Consider the following 22,591-nt stretch of genomic DNA (forward strand, 5'->3'; position numbering starts at 1 on the left):
AATTGAACCCAGGGGCATTCTACCTCCAAGCTATATCCCCAGCACCCCCCTTTTTTTCAGTACTGGGTATTGAACCCAGGGGCATTCTACCTCCGAGCTACACCACCCAAACCTATTTTTCATTCTTTATTTTGAAACAGGGTCTCACTGAGTTGCAAAGAGCCTTACTAAGTAGCCAAGGCTGTCCATGAACCCCGACCCTCCTGTCTCAACCTCCCAAATGTGGGATTACAACCATGTGCCACCATGCCCAAATTATTTTGTTATTTTTAAATAGGGTTTCACTAAGTTGCTAAGGGTCTCACTAAGTTGTTGACACTGACCTGAGACCTACAATCTTCTTGTCTCAGCCTCCCAAGGACTGGAATTAAAGGTGCGGATTACCACATTCAGTTATGAATATTATTTTTTTGTGTGTGTGGTACTGGGGGTAGAATCCAGGGGCTTTCTACCTCCAGGATACACTCCTAGACCTATTTTCTATTTTATGTGGAAACAGGGTCTCACTAAGTTGCTGAGAGCCTCACTAAGTAGCTGAGGCTGGCTTCGAACCAGTGCGATCCTCCTGTCTCAGCCTCCCAAGCGAGGGGATTACAAGCGTGCACCACTATGTCTGGCTATGAATATTATTTTATAAAGCCCAAAGCAATAGAGAAAGTGATTATCCCCTCCCTTTTTGTGTGTGTGTGTGATACTGGGGATTGAACCCAGTGCATTCAGCCTCCCAAGTACTGGGATTACAGGCATGCACCATCCTACTTATAAACAATAGGTCTGGGAGTGTAGCCCGGAGGTAAAAGGGCTTCCAGGAACCCCAGTACAAAAAAAAAAAAAAATTCAAATACTAGAAATTAAACCCAGGGCATTCCACCTCTGAGCCAACCCTAATTCTGAGCCATTTTTATTTTTTTACTTTGAAATAGGGTCTCACTAGGTTGCCAAGAGTCTCACTACTTGCTGAGGCTGTCCTTGAACCTGTGACTCCTGTCTCAGTCTCTCAAGTACTGTGATTACAAGCGTGCACCACCATGCTTGATTTACACACACATCTTAAGGTTCACCCTTGTGTAAGAAATAACCCACCCATTGAAACTCTGACTGTACAGATGGCGATATTTGGAGCTTTTAAACAGAAACTGGAGAAACCCCTGACCCAGTACTGGTATCAAGTTGTCACTTGCATGGGAATAATTCCACAGTCAACCTGGGCCCAGTGGCTGGGCCCGGAGAGAAGAGCAGAAGCCAGATGCTTCCGTGGTACCTGATCCGGAGAAAGCAGAGCGAGGTTGCTCTCAAAATTCTGGAAACTCGCCAAGAAGGAGTCCGGGCTCATGGCGTCGATGTGTGAGCACTGCACACCTCTGACCAGCTGCCCGGCACTACAAGACAAAGCGGAGACCCCGGGAGAAAGGGGTGGAGAGGAGAGAGGAAAGAGAGGAGAAAAGAAGGCAGGTTCCCCTGACCCAGGCTGCAGGCCTGGCCGCGCAAGTCTCCCTCCTAGGAAACCCCACTCCCCAGGCAGAGGCTCCAGAGGGCTCCACCCCTGGCCTGAGTTACCTCCCCTACCTCAGCAGCTCCTCAGGCCTTCCCGGAGTCTTTGACAGAATCTCATACAGGAACAAGGCCTGGGAGAAGGAAGAGAGAGAGAGAGAGAGAGAGAGGGAGAGAGAGAGAGAGAGAGAGAGAGAGAGAGAGAGAGAGAGAGGTGTTAATGGAGCCCAGCACTGGGAGGCCCCGTGGAGAAGGCAGTGATGATTCCATTTGACAGATGGGGACACAGAGGCTGAGCAGGGCATATTACAGGAACACACAACTACCAAGTGGCCCAGCGGGGATTTGAACTGGTGTCAGAGTAATTCCAGAGCCTGTGACGCCACGTTCCAGGTGATTGTCTATGTGATGAAGGGTGACAGAGGGGCAAAGTCACAGGTTAGGGCTGGAGTCGCACTTCCTGTGCCTTGGGAAGCCACTGAACCACCGAGGGCTTCCTGTGGCCCCCACTGCACATGGCCTGCTGGTTCTGAGCACAGGGCATCCGGAAGCTGAGGCGAATGAAAAGGCCACGTGGATCAAAAGTCCATCAATAAGCCGGGTATGGTGGCACATACTTGTAATCCCAATGCTTAGGAGGCTGAGACAGGAGGATCACACAGGTTCGAAACCAGCCTCAGCTACTTAGTGAGGCTCTCAGCAACTTAGTGAGACCCTGTTTCCAAATAAAGTATAAAAAAGGTCTGGGAGTATAGCCCGGAGGTAGAAAAGATTCTGGGTTCCACCCCCAGTACTAAAAAAAAAAAAAAAGTCCATCAGTAGTGGGTCCTGCACACAGCCGGGCTCCCTCAACCCTCCCCATGAGCACTGGAGGAGAGGGGGGCAGGCTCCAGGCTCCAGGGAGCCCTATGTTTTCAGGAACGTGGTTTTACAGACTTGCTAACTTGCAAGCAGGATCGAGTGCGGCATTTGTCTATTTTATAGACTCTGGAACTTGGAGCCTAATTCCCCAAACAGCGTAAGTGATGGGCTGGCGTTAGGTAGAGGCTGCTCTGTCATGAGGGCGGGGGGCTGTCAAGCACCACAGAGGCAGGGGCAAGGGGAGCAGGGGTGGGCGGAAGTTCTGAGCGCTCTGTGTTTGGCCTCAGAGGTTTCTGCGGGCGCAGGGGCAGCTCCAGGGACCCTCCCACCATCAATCCTGTCTCAAAAAATGGCAACTCCATCCATTCAATTGCTGTGGCAAAAACGTCTTGAAGTCCCATGTGGCTGGATAATTTGTGGAAATAAAGTGATGGCTCCCGCCGCTGAGCGCGGCGGTGGTTTGTCACACGCAATAGATCGATGGAATATTAGCCGTCCCCCGGGACAGACAGGGACCTTTGTCTGTTGTGATCCCTTCTCATTCCTAGTGCTGTGCACAGCACCCAGCAAGTGCTTAGGAGATGCTCAGTAAATATTTGAGGAGTGAACGAAGGGACTCACTGAGCAGGACACCAGGGAAAGTTCTGTGGCTTCAGCCTCCACAGCTCCGTCCTCCTCAGACGGTCTTCCTCAATGCCAGCAGTATTTATTTATTTATTTATTTATTTATTTATTTATATTTCCGTGGTACTGGGGTTCCTGGAAACCCTTCTACTTCTGGGCTACACTTCCAGACCTATTTTTATATTTTTTTAATTTGGAAACAGGGTCTCTTAAGCCAGCGAGGCTGGCTTCAAACCTGCCTGATCCTCCTGCCTCCGCCTCCCAAGCGCGGGCATAATGCCAGCAGTATTTAATAACACACGTAGCCTCTGGTGACGTTGACGGCTCGCTGCTCATGGGCTTGTGGGCCGAGGATCACTGACCCTTACCAGAAATTATGCCCATTTTTCACATGAGAAAATTGAGCCCATGTAGGAAAAAGTGGTTTATTCAAAGGTAATAAATAGGAGGCAGAATTCATGCTCAGATCTTATCTAACTTCTTGAGTTTTGTTGTTGTTGTTGTTGTTGTTGTTGTTGTTGTTGTGTTGTTTGGTTTTGTTTTTGCAGTACTGTGGACTGAACCCAGGGACATTCTACCTCTGAGCTATACCTTCAGCCCTTATTTATTTATTTATTTATCTTTAATCTTGAAACAGGGTCTCACTAAGTTGCTGAGGGCCTTACATTGCTGAGACTGGCCTTGAACCTGCGATCCTCCTGTCTCAGCCTCCCAAGTACTAGGATTAAAAGCATGCACCACCACACCTGGCTAGAGGCTAGATTGTCAGACTTTTTTAACACTATGCTATTCTGCCTCCGGGGTTGAATCACGCAGAAATAAATTGCCTTGACCAAACTAATGCTAAAACAGTGCCCCCATGAGATGGACAGTCAGAAATGAGGGTCAGCCTACAAGCGTCATGGTCTTACCTGGCTCCTCCGAAGCTCCTTTTCTTTCAGGACTGTAGAGTTGAGTCTCGGCTCCCTCCATAAATCAAAGAGAGACACTTCCTTAAAGAAAGCTCCTTGTATGTCCACAATGCCTGATCCTTCTGCTTCAATCAGCTGCCGGAAGGAAGAAGAGAGATGGTGACAACCTTATAAATGGTGCCTTGAGATTTGGGTAAAAGACAGAGACTGCTTTACAGGTAATAAAACCATCAGATCTGCTTAACAACCCTGTGAAGGAGGGACTCTCGGCCAGGCGTGGTGGTGTACACCTGTAATCCCAGTACTTGGGAAGCTGAGAAAAGAGGATTGGAGATTTGAGGACAGCCTCCGCAACGTAGTGAGACACTCTCAGCAACCTTGCAAGGCACTGTTTCAAGATAAAACAAAATTTAAAAAGAGCTGGAGGTATGGCTGAGAGATAGAATGCCCCTGGGTTTCATCTCTATGACCAAAAAGGAGGAGGAGGAGGAGGAAGAGAAGAAGGAAGAAGAAGAGGAAGAGGAAAAGGAGGAGGAGAAGAAGGAGGAAGAAGAGGAGGAAGAGGAGGAGGAGGAGGAGGAGGAGGAGGAGGAGGAGGAGGAGGAGGAGGAGAAAAAGGAGGAGGAGGAGGAGAAGGAGCATAGGAACTTTCTATGTCCCTGTTTTACAGGTGGGGAAATAGACTTAAAGTGGGTGAGATTCAATTCCAGAGCTGTATTATTCCAAAACCCACACTATTTGCTTTAACCGGCATGCTACCACTATCTGCAATGGGTTGGTATTTTAGGCCAAACCCCTTCAGTTTGGCTTCTGAGCAGACTCTGTGATTGGACACACCCGCCCTGATGGAGCGAGATGCCCAAAAGACCCAAGGCGGAGTGAGAACGGCAGACAGATGTGACTCTGGACCACAGAAGGGGCTTTCAGAAGTACTCCAAACTTCGGCTCATTTGTAGGCTTGGAAAAACAAGCTTTAAGATGCTATCAGCTCAAGAAACCTGGTTTAAAACAGGTCTTCCAGATGAGACCAGCCAGGAAGAGTGAGGATCTGAAATGAATTACAGTATGGCTGAAGAGGCCCTGTCCAGGAGGAAGGAAGGGAGCAGAGGAGGGAGAGAGGGAGGGAGGGGGAGAGGGGGAGGGAGGAAAGGGAGGGAGGGGGCCCTCAGGTCAAGACACTGCTGGCTCGGATCCACCGGGATGGTGATCTCCTCACCTTGCTGAGGACGCCTTGCCGCTGGGCGGGGGATAACTCGGACACGTGCTGGGAGATGGTGCTTCTCAGGACCTGCGAGAGGTCCTTGCGGTCCATGCTGTGGAAGGCCTGGGTGCCGACGCCCGCCAGCAGCATGCCCATCTGGCTGACGTTGTGGAAGGACAGCACCTGGCAGGGGCGGTGCGAGGGTGAGGCCCCGGCCTGGCCTCTCGCCTCCCAGGCCCATCCCGCAGGTATCAGGGCGGGACACCTGAGAGTCGCCACGTGAGCCACAGGCCCGGGCCCACCGACCTTCTGTCTGTCTATGGGGAAAGAGAGTTAATATCAAAACGCCAGGCATGTGGTAAGGGCTCTGCTGGGACAGTGATTTTGCTATTAAAGCTCACAGCAATGTGTGTGTGTGTGTGTGTGTGTGTGTGTGTGTGTGTGTGTTTAGTTTGAACTAATTGACAACCTTTAAAAAACTGATTTTTAGCCAAGTATAGTAGTGCAAGCCTATAATCCCAGTACTTGGGAGGCTGAAACAGGAGGGTCACGGGTTCGAGGCTAGCTTTAGCAACTTAGCGAAGCTCCCAGCAATTTAGTGAGCCCGTTTCCAGGGCTGGGGCTGTAGTTCGGAACATCCAGCACCACAGAGATTCAACATCCAGCCCGGCCACAATTAGCAAGAGCCCGGTAGCAGCTCCCCCTTGAGGAGGGGGATGGGCTCTCGGTTTACCCAACCCCTCCACCTCTCACTACCTAGAGGCAGCCCACTTTCTCATTTATGCCACCCAACATTCAAAGCCCCACACTTGTCTGTCTCCCTCTAGAAGCTTTGAATTGCAATAAAGAAAAGTTTCAATACATGGGAGGCTGAGACAGGAGGATCACAGGCCAGCCTCAGCAATTTAACAAAACCCTATTTCAAAATAAAAATGATAGAGTTGTAAATCATTAGTAGAATGCCCCTGAATTCAATCCCTAATGCCATAAAAAGGGTAGGGGGGGGGAGATTTTAAAAGAAAAGTTTCAAGACACGTATAGAGTAAGTCTACTCCAGCAAATTTGGGGTTTCCACATGACCAGGACAGGCCTTGGTTCTCCAGAGAGACCGATGAGTGGTTTCTTTTTGGAGTGGACAGTCTCCCACTGTCCCCAAAGAAGGTGAGACCTTTCCAGCTCCGCCAGCCTGGCTCCTGCATAGGAAGAGGTGAATATTTGAGAGGAGATAGGCCACTTTGTCCAGGGCTGGGAAGGAACGAAACACTCTCCCTCAGCTCCCTGAGACTAAACACACAGAGACGCATCAGTGAGGACCCACAGAGCCTCAACCAAAGACCAGGAACAGGGAAGGTCTTTAAGTCCTTCAAAATAAAGTCACTACAAATGCCGGGCATGGTGGCACATGCTTGTACACCCAGCACTTGGGAGGCTGACAGGAGGATCGAGGTTCATGGACAGCCTCAGCTACTTAGTGAGGCCCTTTGCAACTCAGTGAGACCCAGTTTCAAAATAAAGAATAAAAATAAGGCTGGAGGTGTGGCTCAGAGGTAAAATGCCCCTGGGTTTCATCCCAGAAATGAAAAAAAAAAAGTCACTATGAAGCCTGGCATGGTGGCACACTCCCGTAATCACAGTATTTGCGAGGCTGATACAGGAAAATCGCAGGTTACTTAGCAAGATACTCAGCAGCCTATCAAGACGTTTCAAAACAAAAGAATAAAAGCCAGGTGTAATGGCGCATGCCTGTAATCCCAATACTTGGGAGGCGGAGATAAGAGGGTCGCAGGTTTTAGGACAGCCTCGGAAAATTAACCAAGGCTCTCAAAAAAAACCCTGTTTCAAAATAAAGAATAAAATAGGGCTGCAGGTATAGCTCAGAGGAAGAACACCCCTGGGTTCAGGGACAGCCTCAGCTACTTAGTGAGGCCCTTTGCAACTCAATGATACCCTTTTTCAAAATAAAGAATAAAAAATAGGGCTGGAGGTATAGCTCAGAGGTAGATTGCCCCTGGGTTCCATCCCCAGTACCGAAAACACACACACACACACACACACACACACACACACACACACACACACGATGCATTCTACCTCCAGCTCTACCCCCAGTCCTTTTTATATTTTGTTTTTAAGCAGAGTCTCACTAGGTTGCCGAAAGTCTCACTGCATGTAGTCCTCCTGTCTCAGCCTCCCAAGTCCTGGGATTACAGGCAAGCACGGCCATGGTCCACCACACTACAGTATTTTGTTATGGAAGTTTGAGTTGATAAAGACACTGGCCCTTGGGTCTTAGAGCACTCAAGAAAAGTTAAAAATCTCAGCTAAGCCAGACGTGGTGGTGCACGCTTGTAATCCCAACATTTGGGAGGCTGAGACAGAAGGATCGCGGTTCGCAGACAGCCTCAGCTACTTAGTGAGGTCCTCTGCAACTCAGTGAGACCCTGTTTCAAAATAAAGAATAAAAAATAGGGCTGGGGGTGTCGCTCAGAGGTAGAATGCCCCTGAGTTCTATTCCTAGTACCGTGCAAAAAAAAAAAAAAAAAAAGTCCCAGCTGACCTTTTCATGGGCCAAGTATTTGGCAGACAGGATGATGACCTGGCTCTTGGCCCAGCCGGAGACCTGGTTGAGGGTGGAGATGGCACCGTGCACAGCCTCGGGGGAGAGAGAGTCCAGCTGGCTGCAGGTCAAACCCACGACCGCATCCGACAAGGAGCCCAGGGTCTCATTGAGGGTCTGGTTCTCCGTGGCGATGTCCAGGAGGTCAGCTTTGAGCTAGAAGGAGAACAGGCTATAATAAGCCGGGACAGCAAGCAGGATGGTGGTTCCTCTGGCCGCATCCTGGGAGTAATGACCCTACGACACATTCCCCAACCTGCCCCATCCAAGCCGCTGCACCCAGAGACCGGAGGAAAAGGGGCTCCTGCCCCACCTAGCACACCTCCTCGGGTGCTGGCTTTAGGTGCTGGAAGCTTTGCTTAAATATTAATGTGTTTTGAAGTCAACATAAAGCATGGCAGAAGGGAATTGTGTTCCTACAGAGCTTCGCCGCACTCCCGTAGCCTCTGTTTTCCTTTGGGACCTTGATCTCTGTATCTGTATACACAGCTATTTTTATTTTGTGAAAAAGGAGCCTTTTCATGATAATATATAATCTGTATAAAAATAATTCTCAACAGTACAAGAAAGTTTAAAGTGTTCTGAAGCTGGGCGTGGTGGCACATGTTTTTAATCCCAGCACTTGGGAAGCTGAGACAGGAGGATCGCACAGGTTCGAAGCCAGCCTCAGCTACTTAGTGAGGCTCTCGGCAACTTAGTGAGACCCTGTTTCCAAATAAAATATAAAATAGGTCTGGGAGTTTTAAAAAAAATAGAAAACCCTAGGTTCCACCCCCCGTACCACAATAATAATAATAATAATAATAATAATAATAATAATGTATTCTGAAAATCCTGCCTCATAAAAGTAACTGTGGGGCTGGGAGGTGGCCTGGTGGTAGAGAATGTGCTTCAAATGCACAAGGCCCTGGGTTCAATGCCCAGTACCGGGGTGGGGAGGAGAGAGCCTGCCTGTGATTAGAAATTGAGTGTATATCCTTCCGATTCTCCCTGTACCTTTACAAGTTAGAGAGAGTGTGGAGTTTTCAAAAGTTGTAATATGAACAGAAGTGCAAATTTGGGGGTGGTACTGGGGGTGGAGTCCAGGGGCTTTTCTACCTCCGGGCTACACTCCCAGACCTATTTTATATTTTATTTGGAAACAGGGTCTCACTAAGTTGCTGGGAGCCTCACTAAGTAGCTGAGGCTGGCTTCGAACCTGCGCGATCCTCCTGTCTCAGCCTCCCAAGCGCTGTGATTACAACTGCGAGCCACCATGCCCAGCTGAACAGAAGTGCAATTTTCTGTTCTTTATTCTTCACTTAAAATTACATCTTGTACACGTTTGAACATTTCTTTTTTTTTTTTTTTTTTTTTTGGTGGTGGTACTGGGGTTCCTGGAAGCCCTTCTACCTTAGGGCTACACTCCCAGACCTATTTTATATTGCTTTTATTTGGAAACAGGGTCTCTTAAGCCAGCATGGCTGGCTTCGAACCCGTGCGATCCTCCTGTCTCTGCCTCCCAAGCGCGGGGATTACAAGCGTGTGCCACCACGCCCGGCTGAACATTTCTATGATCATTTTTATAATTCTCTTGTTGTAATACGCCTGCCTGGTTATATTCAAATGTGCCTCTTAACTGCCTCTGGTAAGGATGCCGATAAACTTGCCAGCTATAGCATAACCTCTGTACAAAAAGGAAAAAAGAACACTGTGTATGGTTTACGCCTGACTTTGTACGACAATACATTCATTTCTAACAGGTGCACACGACTGTTCCATGCAATATCGAAGTAGCCACTGGGTGGCAGCAGAGTGAAGTAGAAGAGACAACTGTGGCCGCTCCTGGTTCATCTAAGTTCAGCAGGTGCCTTTTCTTGATTTGTTATGGTATATGTAAAAGGAAGGGCGGGCTACAATGCTCGTCCTCAAAGCATGGTCCTTGGCCAGCAGCAGCAGCACCCGGGGACTTGTTGTATATGCAGATTCCCAGGCCCACCCGAGACTTGTTGAATTATATTCGTGGTATGGGGTCTACAGCTATGGGGAGATCCCCCATATCTAATGGCATTTACCTTTCTCCTTGGTCAGGACCTCCATGGCTACCCCTGTGGCCATAAAATACATTTATTCTTATTTTTGCCTGAGCTCGTTTGGGAAGGATCATCTTTCCTTGAAAACAAAAATATAACCAGGCGTGGTGACGCATGCCTGTAATCCCAGTACTTGGGAGACAGAGAGGATTGAAGGCTCAAAGCCAAACTCAGCAATGTAATGAAGACTCTTAGCTACTTAGTGAGACCCTATTTTAAAATATAAAAATAAAAGGGTTGCGAGTATAACTTGGAGGTAGAATGCCCCTGGATTCAATCGTCAGTACCACTAAATAATAAATAAATAAATAAATAAATAAATAAATAAATAAATAAAGTAAGTAAGTCTGAGGATGTAGCTCAGTGTTAGAGCATCCCTGGATTCAATCCCTAGTACCACAAAAAAATGGAGATTTTTAAAAAGTTATGGTGAAATGCTGCTGTGAAATTATTAATGGATTTATCAAAATTGTCTTTAATATTACTCTCACAGTAGCTTTTTAATAAACAAAATAGAAGAGGACCAAAAGAAACAAAGGAAGGAGGACATAACTGAGATTTGTTTTTGTTTTTTATTTTTGTTTTTGGAACTGAGAGTGAAACCCAGGGGCATTCTACCTCCGAGCTACATCCCCAGCCCTATTTTTTATTCTTTATTTTGAAGCAGGGTCTCACTAGGTTGCAAAGGGCCTCGCTAAGTAGCTGAGGCTGTCCAAAAACCCGAGATCCTCCTGTCTCGGCTTCCCAAGTACCGAGATTACAAGCGTGGGCCACCACGCCCAGACCCCATGATTGAGATTTGAATTAAAAGGAGAGAGAGAGAGAGGTGGGAGGAGGAACGGGACAGATTGTGTTTGCTAATTTGTTCTGAACCCCATGTAGGAAGTCAGTAAATAAAACCCACCCAAACCTAGCTGGAAGAGCAGCGGCCCGGGCCCCGCCCACCTCCCGAGCTTTATCTGCGTTAGCGACCCCCACCTGACACAAGTGCACCTTCTGGCGGGACCCCGCAGCTCTAGTTAGATTTCCATCCTTCTGGGGTTTCCCCCTGTGTCATTTTTTGTCATTCCTTTCCCAGTCTAGTTGTGGCTGGACTTAGATCCTGATTACCGCTACTGGTTTTCTCTCAAAGGCCAGGCAAGGCTGCCCCCGCCCAGTTTCTCAGGCTGGGGGAACTGAGTCAGAGGCCCCAGGGCCTTGCAACCGGTTCCCACCTTCTGAACGCCGGTCTGGAAGCCCCGCAGGTGGCTGCATTTGATCATCTGATGAAGGAGGACTTGGGCCAGGGTGGCGTCCAGCAGCTCCAAGTCGTCATAGAAACAGACCAGCAGGCCCAACCTGTGTGGGAAGATAGGGGATGCTGGTGGAGGGCTCGGAGCTGGGGACCACCGCCGCACTCCCCAGTCCAAACCAAGAGGGTCAGGGCTGTAGCAGCCACCACTCACCAGGTATGTTGAGCCCTTTACCTGGGTCACCTCATTGCAACAACCCTGCATCACAGGAGCTCTCAGCCCCATCTCACAGAACAGCGAAGGGGGCCTGGTGGTGCACACCTGTAATCTCAGTACTTGGGGGACTGAGACAGGAGGACGGCAGATTCAAGGACAGCCTCAGTAATTTAGTGGGGTCCTTAGGAACTTAGCAAGACCCTGTTTCAACATAAAAAAAAATAAAAAAAATAAGGCTGGGGGTGTAGCTCAGAAGTAGAAGGCCTCTGGGTTCAATCCTCAGTACCCACATTTTTAAAATACCCAGGCATGGGTGGTTCATGCCTGTAATCCCAATACTTAGGAAACTGAGACAGAAGGGTCTTAGGTTTGAAGACAGACTCAGCATATAGTCAGGTTCTCAACAACCTAACAAGACACTTTCTTAAAAATAAAAAGGGATGGGCCCAGTGTGGTGGCGCACGCTTGTAATCCCCGTGCTTGGGAGGCGGAGACAGGAGGATCGCGCAGGTTTGAAGCCAGCCTGGCTGGCTTAAGAAACCCTGTTTTCAAATAAAAAAATATATATAAACATAGGTCTGGGAGTGTAGCCCTAATGTAGAAGGGCTTCCAGGAACCCCAGTACCACCAAAAAAAAAAAAAAAAAAAAAAAAAAGAATGCCCTTGAATTCAATTCCCCAGTACCATACACCAAGAAAAAAAATTTTTTTTAGTTAAAAGGAAGGGCATACTTAGACCTAGTGACTTGCCCAATGCAAGTAATGGAGCTGAGACTTGAATCTAGATCCACCCAACTAAGCCATCTCCCCTCCTGAGGTGGGTAGATGGTATAAGCATGGTGCTGAGTTAGCCCCAGAGAGCTCCCCACTTCCCCCATGAGATGTGGGGCGTGTCCACCTTGCAGGGAGATTTATCTCCAGATGCCTGACTACTTACCCATCCAGATGATGCAAAGATTTCAGAAGAAAAAGAAAATCAGGGAGAATGGCATAGGGACAGGAGGATTCACACCCTGGTCTAACCGGGAGCATACATCTAGTGGTTGAGAGCAGAGACTCAGGCCAGCTGCAGTTCCCAATCCTGTTTGACCTCCAGTAAGAGGGTAAGCTCTGCCCATATGCGTGCCCCGTACTGCGTACGGGAGGGCCCTGCCTCTGTGAACCTGTCATACACGGCAGGTCTGCTTTGTCCCTCACAGCACAGCATCATAAATATGCTGAGTGAAGGACTGAGGAGGCTGTGGACGTTACATCGGAAGGGGTGTACCAATGGGAAGCACACTTCCTGGTGGACACCAAGTTCATGCACTCACGAACGCTTTGGGATAAATGTGAGAACTTTACTGAGGATGGCCGGGATGCCTGGCTGGCCTCGGTCAGCCTGGCTTCACCTTGCAGAAAGATGTCGGCAGGCGGGACATATACACAGGGCAGCAATCAGGTCCAGGGTTTGAAATGTGCCGGGAAAAGGATCTAAGAAGACCTGAGGACGTGGAGGATGAGTACCAGTAACTACGTTAAGGCTAACTTCTTGCAGTAGCCAGAGAATCAACCTAAGTGTTCTCACTGGACGGAGGGAGGGATGATGAAGCGTGGTAGGGACACAGAATGGAATGCCATTAAGCTTTAAAAAGAAGGACATTCTGTTGTTTGCAACAGTATGCATGAATGTGCGAAACGTTAGTTAAGTGAAATAAGCCAGGCCCCGAAAGACATACCCCAGGATCTCATGTGTGGGATCTTAGGAAGAGGAACTCCTAGAAACAGAGCAGCTGACAGTCTGGGTGCAGGGAGGGCGGAGGAATGCTGGTCAAAGGATATAAAACTGCAGGAGGAGGGAGAAGTCCTGGAGATGGTGACTGTGGTGGGCGGTAGTGACCAGAGCTAAGGACAATGTATCGTGTTCTTGAAAATTGCTGAGTAGGTCTCAAGTGTTCTCACCACACACCAAAAAGAAGTATGGAGGATAACGGGCGTTTGTTAATCGGCTCAATTTAGCCATTGGATGATACAGACGTATGTCAAAACATCCTGATGCCTATGCAATTTTTATTTATCAATTTAAAAATAATTTATCTTAGGAATAAATAAGGTGAATTATTGAGCATTTACTATGGGTCAGTCATCCTTAGTCTTCATAAAGTTTAAGGGTTGGTTTTTTGCTTTCTTTTTGGTGTTTGGGTTTTATTTTATTGGTTTTTGTTTCTGTACTAGAGATTGAACCCAGGGGTGTTCTACCTCTGAGCTGCACTTCCAGCCCTATTTTATTTATTTTTTGGTGGTACTGGGGTTCCTGGAAGCCCTTCTACCTCCGGGCTACACTCCCAGATCTATTTTTTATATTTTTATTTGGAAACAGGGTCTCTTAAGCCAGCGCGGCTGGCTTCAAACCTGCGCGATCCTCCTGTCTCTGCCTCACAAGCGCGGGGATTACAAGTGTGCGCCGCCACGCCCGGCTATTTTTTTATTTTAAAACAGAGTCTAATTTGCAGAGACCATCCTCAAGTCTGCAATCCTCCTGCCTCAGCCTCCCAAATACTGGGATTACAGGTGTGCTCCACTACACCAAGTTCCTGACGAGGATCTTACCGAACACAGCAGGCAGATTCTTGTCTCCCATTTTACAGATGGAAAAACAAATGCACAAGCTTCCACAAACTGCAAGCGGCAGAGCCACGATTAAACCCGAGAAACCCGTCTTCTGGTCCCATGTCCTTAACTATAAGGTCCTTGTTTGTTTGTTTGTTTAGGGTTTGTTTTCTTTTTTTTTCTTTTTTTTTTTTTTTTTTTTTTTTTTTTTTTTTGGTTATCTCAGAAAAAAATAGGGCCAGGCTGATGGGTACAAGTTACTAGGGATGAGAGAAGAGAGCCCAAGAACAAGGGGTTCTCCTATTTGGGAGCCCTGAGCTATTTCTAAACTTGACTCAACCTAATGGAAATGACACGTTCACCGAGCCCTGAGTGTGTCAAAATGTCCCAGCCCCACATTCAGAGCTGGGAGTAGCACTTGAGAAGTTTGCAGGAGCTGCCCGGGCCCCAGGCACGGCTCTGGGAGAGTTCACTCCTTCCCCTACCATGGCCCCTGTAAAAGGTGATGCCTCCAGAGAACAAACACCCCCCCTGGTGTGCAGGGAGAGGAGAGACTAGTCAGAGAGGGGCGGGCACCTCCCTCCCGCCCTGCTCAAGGCTGGTGCTTAGACTGTGTCTGGGGAGACAGTCGGGAGGGCCCGCAGCCCACGCCCTTGCCTGTGGATGGTCGAGGTGTTCCTCATGTCAAAGCCCGAGGAGCTGATCCTCTCCAGAAAGGCCTGGGCCAGCTCAGGGGTGATGTCGTAGATCGTGTCCAGCTGCTTGGTGGCGTTGTCATAGCTGATAAACAGCCCCATCTGGTGGACATGGACAGAGGGACAGGTGAGGAGGACCAGAGTGGCCCGGCGTGGCCCTGTCCTGAGGATCTGTGCTGTGCTCCATCCCAGACCCCGGGATGTGCACCCAGTTGTCACCTGACATTTGTCATTGATTTCTTTTTCCTTCCTTTCTTCCTTTCTTTCTTTCTTTCTTTCTTTCTTTCTTTGGCACTGGGGATCTAACCCAGGGCCTCGTGCATTCTTTTGTTGAGTGCTTTGACGCTCAGCCACACCCCAGCCCTATGACCGATTTCTATTTCTTAATGGTTTATAGCTGCTGTTCTGGTTTCCCCTTAAACCCAAATGTTATTTAAGAAAACTTTATTTTTTAGCATTCCTGCAGTTAAACTTTGTAAGCTAATCTTTGCATGTTTATTCCTAGATTTATGGTATTGAGGTCAGAGAATACAGACCATAAATTTTTGGCTTTGAGAAATCAGGATTCTTTTTTAATAGATGAGTGAGTTGAAAAATGGCCCTCGTAATGAATATATTCTCTTTGTGAGATACAAAGTTTGTATTATTAAATGTACTACCCAGATTCTCTTGTGCGCTCCCTCCCTCCCTCTCTCTCTCTCTCTCTCTCTCTCTATATATATATATATATATATATATATATATATATATGCACACACATATATTTACATATATTTGGAGAGGACAGGAAGTACTAGGGATTGAACCCAGGGGCATTCTACCTCTGAGCTACACCTCTATTCTCTCTCTTTTTTTTTTTTTTTTGGTGGTACTGGGGTTCCTGGAAGCCCTTCTACCTCCGGGCTACACTCCCAGACCTATTTTTACATTTTTATTTGGAAACAGGGTCTCCTAAGCCAGCGCGCGCGGCTGGCTTCGAACCTGCGCGATCCTCCTGTCTCTGCCTCCCAAGCGCGGGGATTACAGGCGTGCGCCACCACGCCCGGCCTACCTCTATTCTCTTTTAATTACTTTTTTTTTTTTTACTGGGTCTCACTAGGTCGCTGAGAGTCTCCTAGGCCGCTGAGGCTGGTCTTGAATGTGCCATCCTCCTGTCTCAGCCTCCCAAGTGCTGGGATCACATGAGCCACCGTGCCCAGCTTTGTTCTCTTTTCACCTACATGTCCAAGAGCGTCATGTTGACGTCTTGTACTACGATAGGGCTCAGATCCCTCATATCCATTTCTTTTGGTGTTTCTAACAGAGTTCACATTCTCTATGTCAATACACTCTAAAAAGCTCATAAAATTTCGCTCCCTTGTGGATCACACTCTTCACCCACATAAAATTCTCCCCAAGCGTTGATGTTCTGTGGCTTTCCCCTCGCTTCTCTACATTTTTAGGTGATAGAAAATCAGAATGGATCCCTGATCTTAGAAAGTCCCTCAAAGAGCTTAGATTTTTTGTTTTTAACTGGGACTGGAACCCAGGGGCATTCTACCTCTGAGCTACACCCCCAGGCCTATTTTTTATTGTTTATTTTGAGACAGGGTCTCACTGAGTTGCAAAGGGCCTCACTAAGTGGCTGAGGCTGGCCGTGAGCCTCGATCCTCCGGTCTCAGCCTCCCAAATGCTGGGATTATAAGCATGTGCCACCACACCTGGTTTAAGAGCTTAGATGTCTAAGAATTTAACCTTCATCTACTTCCTGAAAAGTATTCAACATTGGGAGAGTAAATGGGGGAAGAAGGGGTTGATCCAAAAAAGGAGGGCTATAAAAATTTCAGAATGAGTGAAATAGCCCCAGCCTCCTAGGTAAGAGAGGAGCTGGGTGTGGTGGTGCACGCCAGGAGGAGGATGGAAGGTTTGAGGCCGGTCTTGGCAACTTAGCGAGGCCATCAGTGACCCACCACATCCTTGTTTCAAAATAAAAAATAAAATAAGGCTGGAGGTGTAGCTCAAAGGTAGAATGTCCCTAGATTTGATCACCAGTGCTGAAGAGAGAGGATAGTCAGAGAAATGAACCTAATTCTGCCTCTGGTTTTATAGTAACCAGATATTGTTGGGTCACATGGTCTTTAAGGAAGCTAGTCATTGATATAAATTCTCTCATTGTCCAATAGAAAGTCACACCACATTTGTTTAAAAAAAAAACTTGGATGCAAGCCCCCAACTCTGTATAAAGTCTCTGTTGGCATTGCTATTAGAGGGTTGCATCTCGGAGTTCTGATACCCCAGGGATTTCAATGTCATCGAGTCAACTTCAGAAGGAGACAAGCTGGCCGGGCGTGGTGGCCACGCTTGGAATCCCAGCACTTGGGAGGCTGAGACAGGAGAATCGCGCAGGTTCGAAGCCAGCTTCTGCTACTTAGTGAGGCTCTCAGCAACTTAGTGAGACCCCGTTTCCAAATAAAATATAAAATAGGTCTGGGAGTGTAGCCCAGAAGTAGAAAGCCTCTGGGTTCCACCCCCAGTACCACAAAAAAAAAAAGAAGACAAGCTGTCTACTGAGTTAAGTTACCTTAACTTAACTCACCTGCACGTCTTCACTGTAAACCCTAGAGTTCAAATTCAACCATCACCTGTGCTGAAGTAGCAACTAATAGATGTCGCTATTAATAGAGGTAGCTACGAATCCATGTGGCTTTGGGTGCTGCCAAGAACTGCAAACCTGATAGCCAATGTCCTTGGCCTTCCTTGAGTTCCTCCAGACGACTTTGGGTTCATAACCAATATTCCCTTTATATCATGTTTGTTCACATCAGAGCTCTTAGTCGTTTACAGTTATTTTATTCTAAGAGCTCCTCTGTAGGGGCACACAGTCCTGCCACTGGCCACTCGAGGACTTGTCCCAAGAGTTTTCTCCAGAAGCTAAAGGTCTACTGAGTGGGCCACATGTACAGTTTCCGAGCTCCTTGACCTGCTGGCTGAACACTGGAAGTTTAGTGTACACCTTACCCCAGGTATATTAGAAATGGAGACAGACAGATACACTTTCCCAACTTACTTCTATTGGACTAATTTTTATAATTTCTTCAAATGATAGATGAACCATATATCTGCCCAAAATCCATAAGTTTTCTGCACTGACCCATGAAACAGAGTCATCTGTAAGAAAAGAATAAATAAGTAAATAAACAAAAGCCACTACACCAGTATGTGATGGTTATTATCATCTTTAACATCAGGACCTCTGTCTTGCATTCGTTAATTCATTCAACAGACATTTATTGAGAGCCTACCTATGAGACTCTGCACAAAGGCCCCAGTCACAGATGCCACCACCTGAAACCTTACTGTCTGTACCAGCAGCAGCAGCATCGCCTGACACTTGTGAGACATGCAGATTATTTTTTAATACTTAAAACTACATGCCGGGTGTGGTGGCGCACGCTTGTAATCCCAGCATTCGGGAGGCTGAGACCTGGAGGACTGCAGTTCGCAGACAGCCTCAGCTACTTAGTGAGGCCCTCTGCAACTCAGTGAGACCCGGTTTCGAAACAAAGAATACTTAAAACTACAAAATACAGTGTTTATTTGTAGTTCAGTTAATTACAATAATCTGGCAATCCGAAATATGTTTGACTCTCTTGTCTTATTACTATCTCCTTTATAATCCACTTAGTAATAATAAGTAATGGGTTTTCATCATTTGTAATTACCACCATACAAACCAAATATACTTGAACCAAAGCAAACTGCTCTTCTCCACGTGCACACCAAGTGTTCTCCAGATCTCTGCTTGCTAGAGACCTCCTGCTCACCTACAGTGATTGTGCCTAACCCATCTCTGTGCAAGACCTACCTTCAGGGAGCCGGGCGTGGTGGCACACGCTTTAATCCCTGCGCTTGGGAGGCTGAGACAGGAGGATCGCGCGGGTTCGAAGCCAGTCTCAGCTACTTAGTGAGGCTCTCAAGAGCAACTTAGTGAGACCCTGTTTCCAAATAAAATAGAAAATTGGTCTGGGAGTATAGCCTGTAGGCAGAAAGCCTCTGGGTTCCACCTCCAGTACCACACACACAAAAAAAATAAAGACCTACCTTCAAGATTGTACTCAAAATCTTCCTCTTCCTCAATACTTCTCTTATCTCTTTAGGCAGAAGAAATCTCTATTACTCTATTCCAGCATTTGAAGGTCTCTATCCGTGATGTCTTCAGGACTTCCCCCCCCCCCTAGTACTGGGGATTGAACCTAGGGGTGTTCTACCTCTGAGCTACACTCCTAGCTCCTTTTATTTTTATTCCAGGGTCTCACTAAGTTGCTGAGAGTCTCACTAATTTACTGAGACTGTCCTCAAACCTACAATCCCCCTGCCTCGGCCTCCCAAGGACTGAGATCACACGTGTGCACTATCACACCCTGTGGGACTTTAAGAATAATCAGGTTCAGGATCCAACTTCAAGTTTCACTGAGCTGGATGTGGCTACCGGTGCCCCCGGTCCTTCAGTAGAAAACGTTTACCCACAACAACATTGTACTGGTGGCGTATGGGGTAAAGAAAGAAGGGGGCAGCTCATGGGTCCGTTGCTAAGAGGTGTCCTGGGATGTGTGGGCAGTGACCGAGGCACACAGGCGATGGCGAAGTCGGCTTTTGCATGGGCTCATTACAAGATCATGCAGGTCCCTCTCCCAGCCCAGGAATCAGAGATGTGAAACAGGAAGCAGGTGGACATTCTGCTTGGCTAGTGAAGGAAAGGGTGGCCCCAAAGGGCAGGAAAAGTGGGGGGAAGGGGATGGGAAAACCACAAAATTCACCAAAAAGAAAGCTGAGTTGTCTATTTTTCTATTTTTCTAAATTATTAAGTATTAATCATATTTTTTGTAGTACTGGGGATGGAACCCATGGGCTTTTCTACCTCCGGGATATATTTTATACTTTATTTGGAAACAGGGCCTCACTAAGTTACTGAGAGCCTCACTAAGTAGCTGAGGCTGGCTTTGAACCTGTGCGATCCTCCTGTCTCAGCCTCCCAAGCGCAGGGATTAGAAGCGTGCGCCACCACGCCTGGCCAAGTATTAATCGTATCTCTGCAAACCAATGATCTGCAAGCTTGGGGCTGTTTTTGTTTATTATTTGTTGTTTGTTTGATTTTCTTGTTACTGAGAATTAAGCCCAGAGGCATTCTTACCTCTGAGCTACACCCCCAGCTCTATTTTATCCTTTATTTCAAAACGAGATCTCATTAAGTTGCTGAGGACCTAAGTTACTGAGTCTGGCCTCGAACCTACAACCCTCCCGTCTCCGCCTCCCAAGTACTGGGATTACAGGAATGTGCCACCATGCCTGTTAATAGCCAAGGTATTTCCAGTTTTCTCAAGGACCTTCGTGGAGAAAAATACGCTGAGATCCAAATAGAATAAATTTTAGTTCCCCTCAGCTCATAGAGGAATTCCAGAAGGAAAATCTGTCCCTAAATAAACTCCAGCAATAAAGACTTAGGGAAGTCTAGAGGCCGAGCATCTTGCTCTGGGTCACTCATGTGAGGTTCGGGTTCCTGGAGGCCAAAGTTACGTACCAGGCGGGGGTGGGGAGGATTCTGCTACATATGGAAGACGTTGGTTATTATGCCGTTTAATGGTCCTTATGCATTAACTTCAGAGCTCAATTACTGGAAAAGAACCGGTTGGCATTTCCTACAATCCAAGCCCAATGGCTTCCTGAATGTTTTTCCCGACACGACACGCCGAGCTCGGCTCTACCTCAGGGCCTTTGTATTCGCTGGCCCCTGGGCTTGGAATGCCCTTGCTCCAGCCCCTCACAGGACTGACTCCCTCTCCTCCTCTCGGCCTCCTGACGGAGGTCTCTCCTGATCCTGGAGTCCAGAGGATGTCAAACTACAGCCCTGGATCGCACCGGGGCAACTGCCTGTTCTGAGACAGCTGGAAGCCAAAAGAGGTTTCTATATGATTTGAAGTGGTTGAAAGGCAAATAAAAACAAGGCTAATGCTTGGTGACATGTGAAAATTAAATTTCAGGTTTCAGTGTCCACAAATAAAGTTTCTCTGGGACACTGTCTCGCTCAAGGATCATCATCTGTGGCTGCCTTTCGGGGTGCATTGCCGCACACCACAGGCTCACAAAATCTAAAATATTTACTCACTTTATAAATGTCCTTTACAAAAAGCATCTGCCAATCCCTAACTCTAGTCTAAAGCAATAATTTTGGCAGCCAGATGTGGTGGCAAACACCTGTAATCTCAATATTTAGGAGGCTGAAACCAGAAGAGTGAAGGTTTGAAGCCAGCCTCAGCAACTTAGTGAGACTCTGCTTCAAAATAAAAGAGGCTGGGAGTGTAGCTCAGAGGTTAATGCCTCTATGTTCAATCTCCAGTACCAAGAAATTTTTTCCCCTTAATTAAAAAAATAAAGTAGTGAAGCCGGGCGTGATGGCGCACACTTGTAATCCCAGCATTTTGGAGGCTGGAACGGAAGGATCGTAGCTCTCCGACAGCCTCGGCTACTTAGTGAGGCCCTTTGCAACTCATTGAGACCTTGTTTCAAAATAAAGAATAAAAAAAAAATAGGGCTGGGGGTGTAGCTCAGAGGTAGAATGTCCCTGCTTTCTATCCCCAGTACCACAAAACAATAATAAATAAATAAAGTAGTAACCCTTCCTATGGCATTGATCCACTTAAGTTTTCTTCACAGCAGCTACCAGATCTAAGATCTATCCCCTCTTTCTCTTTCCCTCTATCCCTCCCACTATCCTTGTTTAATAATCGTCTCCCCTTACCCACCCACAATAAAACAACAGATTTATGAAAAAAGAGATTTTTGTCTTATTTTCCTCTCTATCCTCAGCTGCTGACACATAGTAAGCCGTTTTTAAATGTTTAAAAGTTTGTTGTAAGCCAGGCGTGGTGGCGCGCGCTTGTAATCTCAGCATTCGGGAGGCTGAGACTGGAGGATCACGGTTCGCAGACAGCCTCAGTTATTTAGTGAGGCCCTCTGCAACTCAGTGAGACCCTGTTTCAAACAAAAAGAACAAAAAATAGGGCGGGGGATTAGCTCGGAGGTAGAATGCCCCTGGGTTCCATCCCCAGATCCGCAAAAAAAAAAAAAAAAAAAGTTTATTCTGTGACCAGGCGTGGTGGCGCACGCTTGTAATCCTAGCATTTGGGAAGCCAAGACCGGAGGATCACGGTTCGCGGCCAGCCTCAGCTACTTAGGCCCTCCGCAACTCAGTGAGACCCTGTTTCAAAATAAAGAATAAAAAATAGGGTAGGGGGTATAGCTAAGAGATCAAATGCCCCTGGTTTTCATCCCCAGACCCACAAAAAGAAAAGAAGAGAAAACAAGAAAAGAAAAGAAAAGAAAAGAAAAGAAAAGAAAGGAAAAGAAAAAAGAGAGCCACTGTCCATTCATATTTCATATTCTACAACCACCGCCACCATCCATACCCAGAACTTTTTGCATCTGGCAAAACTAAAACTCTACCACCATTCCAATCCCTTTCATTATGAATTCAACTACTCTAGAACATAAGTCAGCTTTTAATAAACATTTGCCAAATAAATAAATCCCTCCTTGTTTCCATTTCTCTTAGCGAAGAGCTAAGTTTCTGTGCTCTGTTGGCTAGGTTTCTTCTAGGGGTGGGGATCTGGGGACTGAACCCACAGCCTGAGCTGCTGACCAAGAACCCGACAGCTGAGCGGCGTGCTCGGCCCTTTGTACTGTTCGTTTTGGCCCCAGGTCACGCCGGGCTCCCGAGGCCTCGTCACAGTCCTCCTGCCTCCGCCACCAAGTCACTGGGGTCACAGTGTGCACCCCCTCACTCAGCCACTGCTGAAATTTCCCAACAAAAATATATTGTCTCGCTTAAATAGAGGCTTTTTTGAACTTGTAACCCTATTCTAAAGGTTCCTATCAAATCTAAGATGTCACTAAAAAAATCAGGGTTTCTATTTATACACCATACTTTCTAAATTACAGATGAATCCTTAGGTTATACGTTTATAAACCATACTTTATAAGTTATAGATACATCCTTATCTCAGAGACTTCAAATTCGAAGGGTGTGTTAATGACATAGGGTGTATTT

The 22,591-nt window shown here is 47.2% G+C and overlaps 1 protein-coding gene across 1 annotated transcript in view; it reads right to left on the minus strand.

The window, feature by feature from the left end:
* The window catches only part of OTOA (otoancorin), a gene marked incomplete at both ends in the record, with an annotated part of 71,127 nt that overhangs the window by 34,503 nt on the left and 14,033 nt on the right, over nucleotides 1-22,591 (minus strand). The window contains 8 exons of the mRNA XM_080703924.1: nucleotides 1,262-1,379; nucleotides 1,567-1,625; nucleotides 3,888-4,022; nucleotides 5,104-5,271; nucleotides 7,646-7,861; nucleotides 10,992-11,115; nucleotides 14,471-14,610; nucleotides 17,555-17,655. Coding sequence (XP_080560050.1) covers nucleotides 1,262-1,379; nucleotides 1,567-1,625; nucleotides 3,888-4,022; nucleotides 5,104-5,271; nucleotides 7,646-7,861; nucleotides 10,992-11,115; nucleotides 14,471-14,610; nucleotides 17,555-17,655 — 1,061 coding nt within the window. The remainder of the gene's footprint in view (nucleotides 1-1,261; nucleotides 1,380-1,566; nucleotides 1,626-3,887; nucleotides 4,023-5,103; nucleotides 5,272-7,645; nucleotides 7,862-10,991; nucleotides 11,116-14,470; nucleotides 14,611-17,554; nucleotides 17,656-22,591) is intronic.

Source organism: Muscardinus avellanarius (assembly GCF_963383645.1).
Source record: "Muscardinus avellanarius genome assembly, chromosome: 10".
NCBI classification, from domain to species: Eukaryota; Metazoa; Chordata; class Mammalia; order Rodentia; family Gliridae; genus Muscardinus; species Muscardinus avellanarius.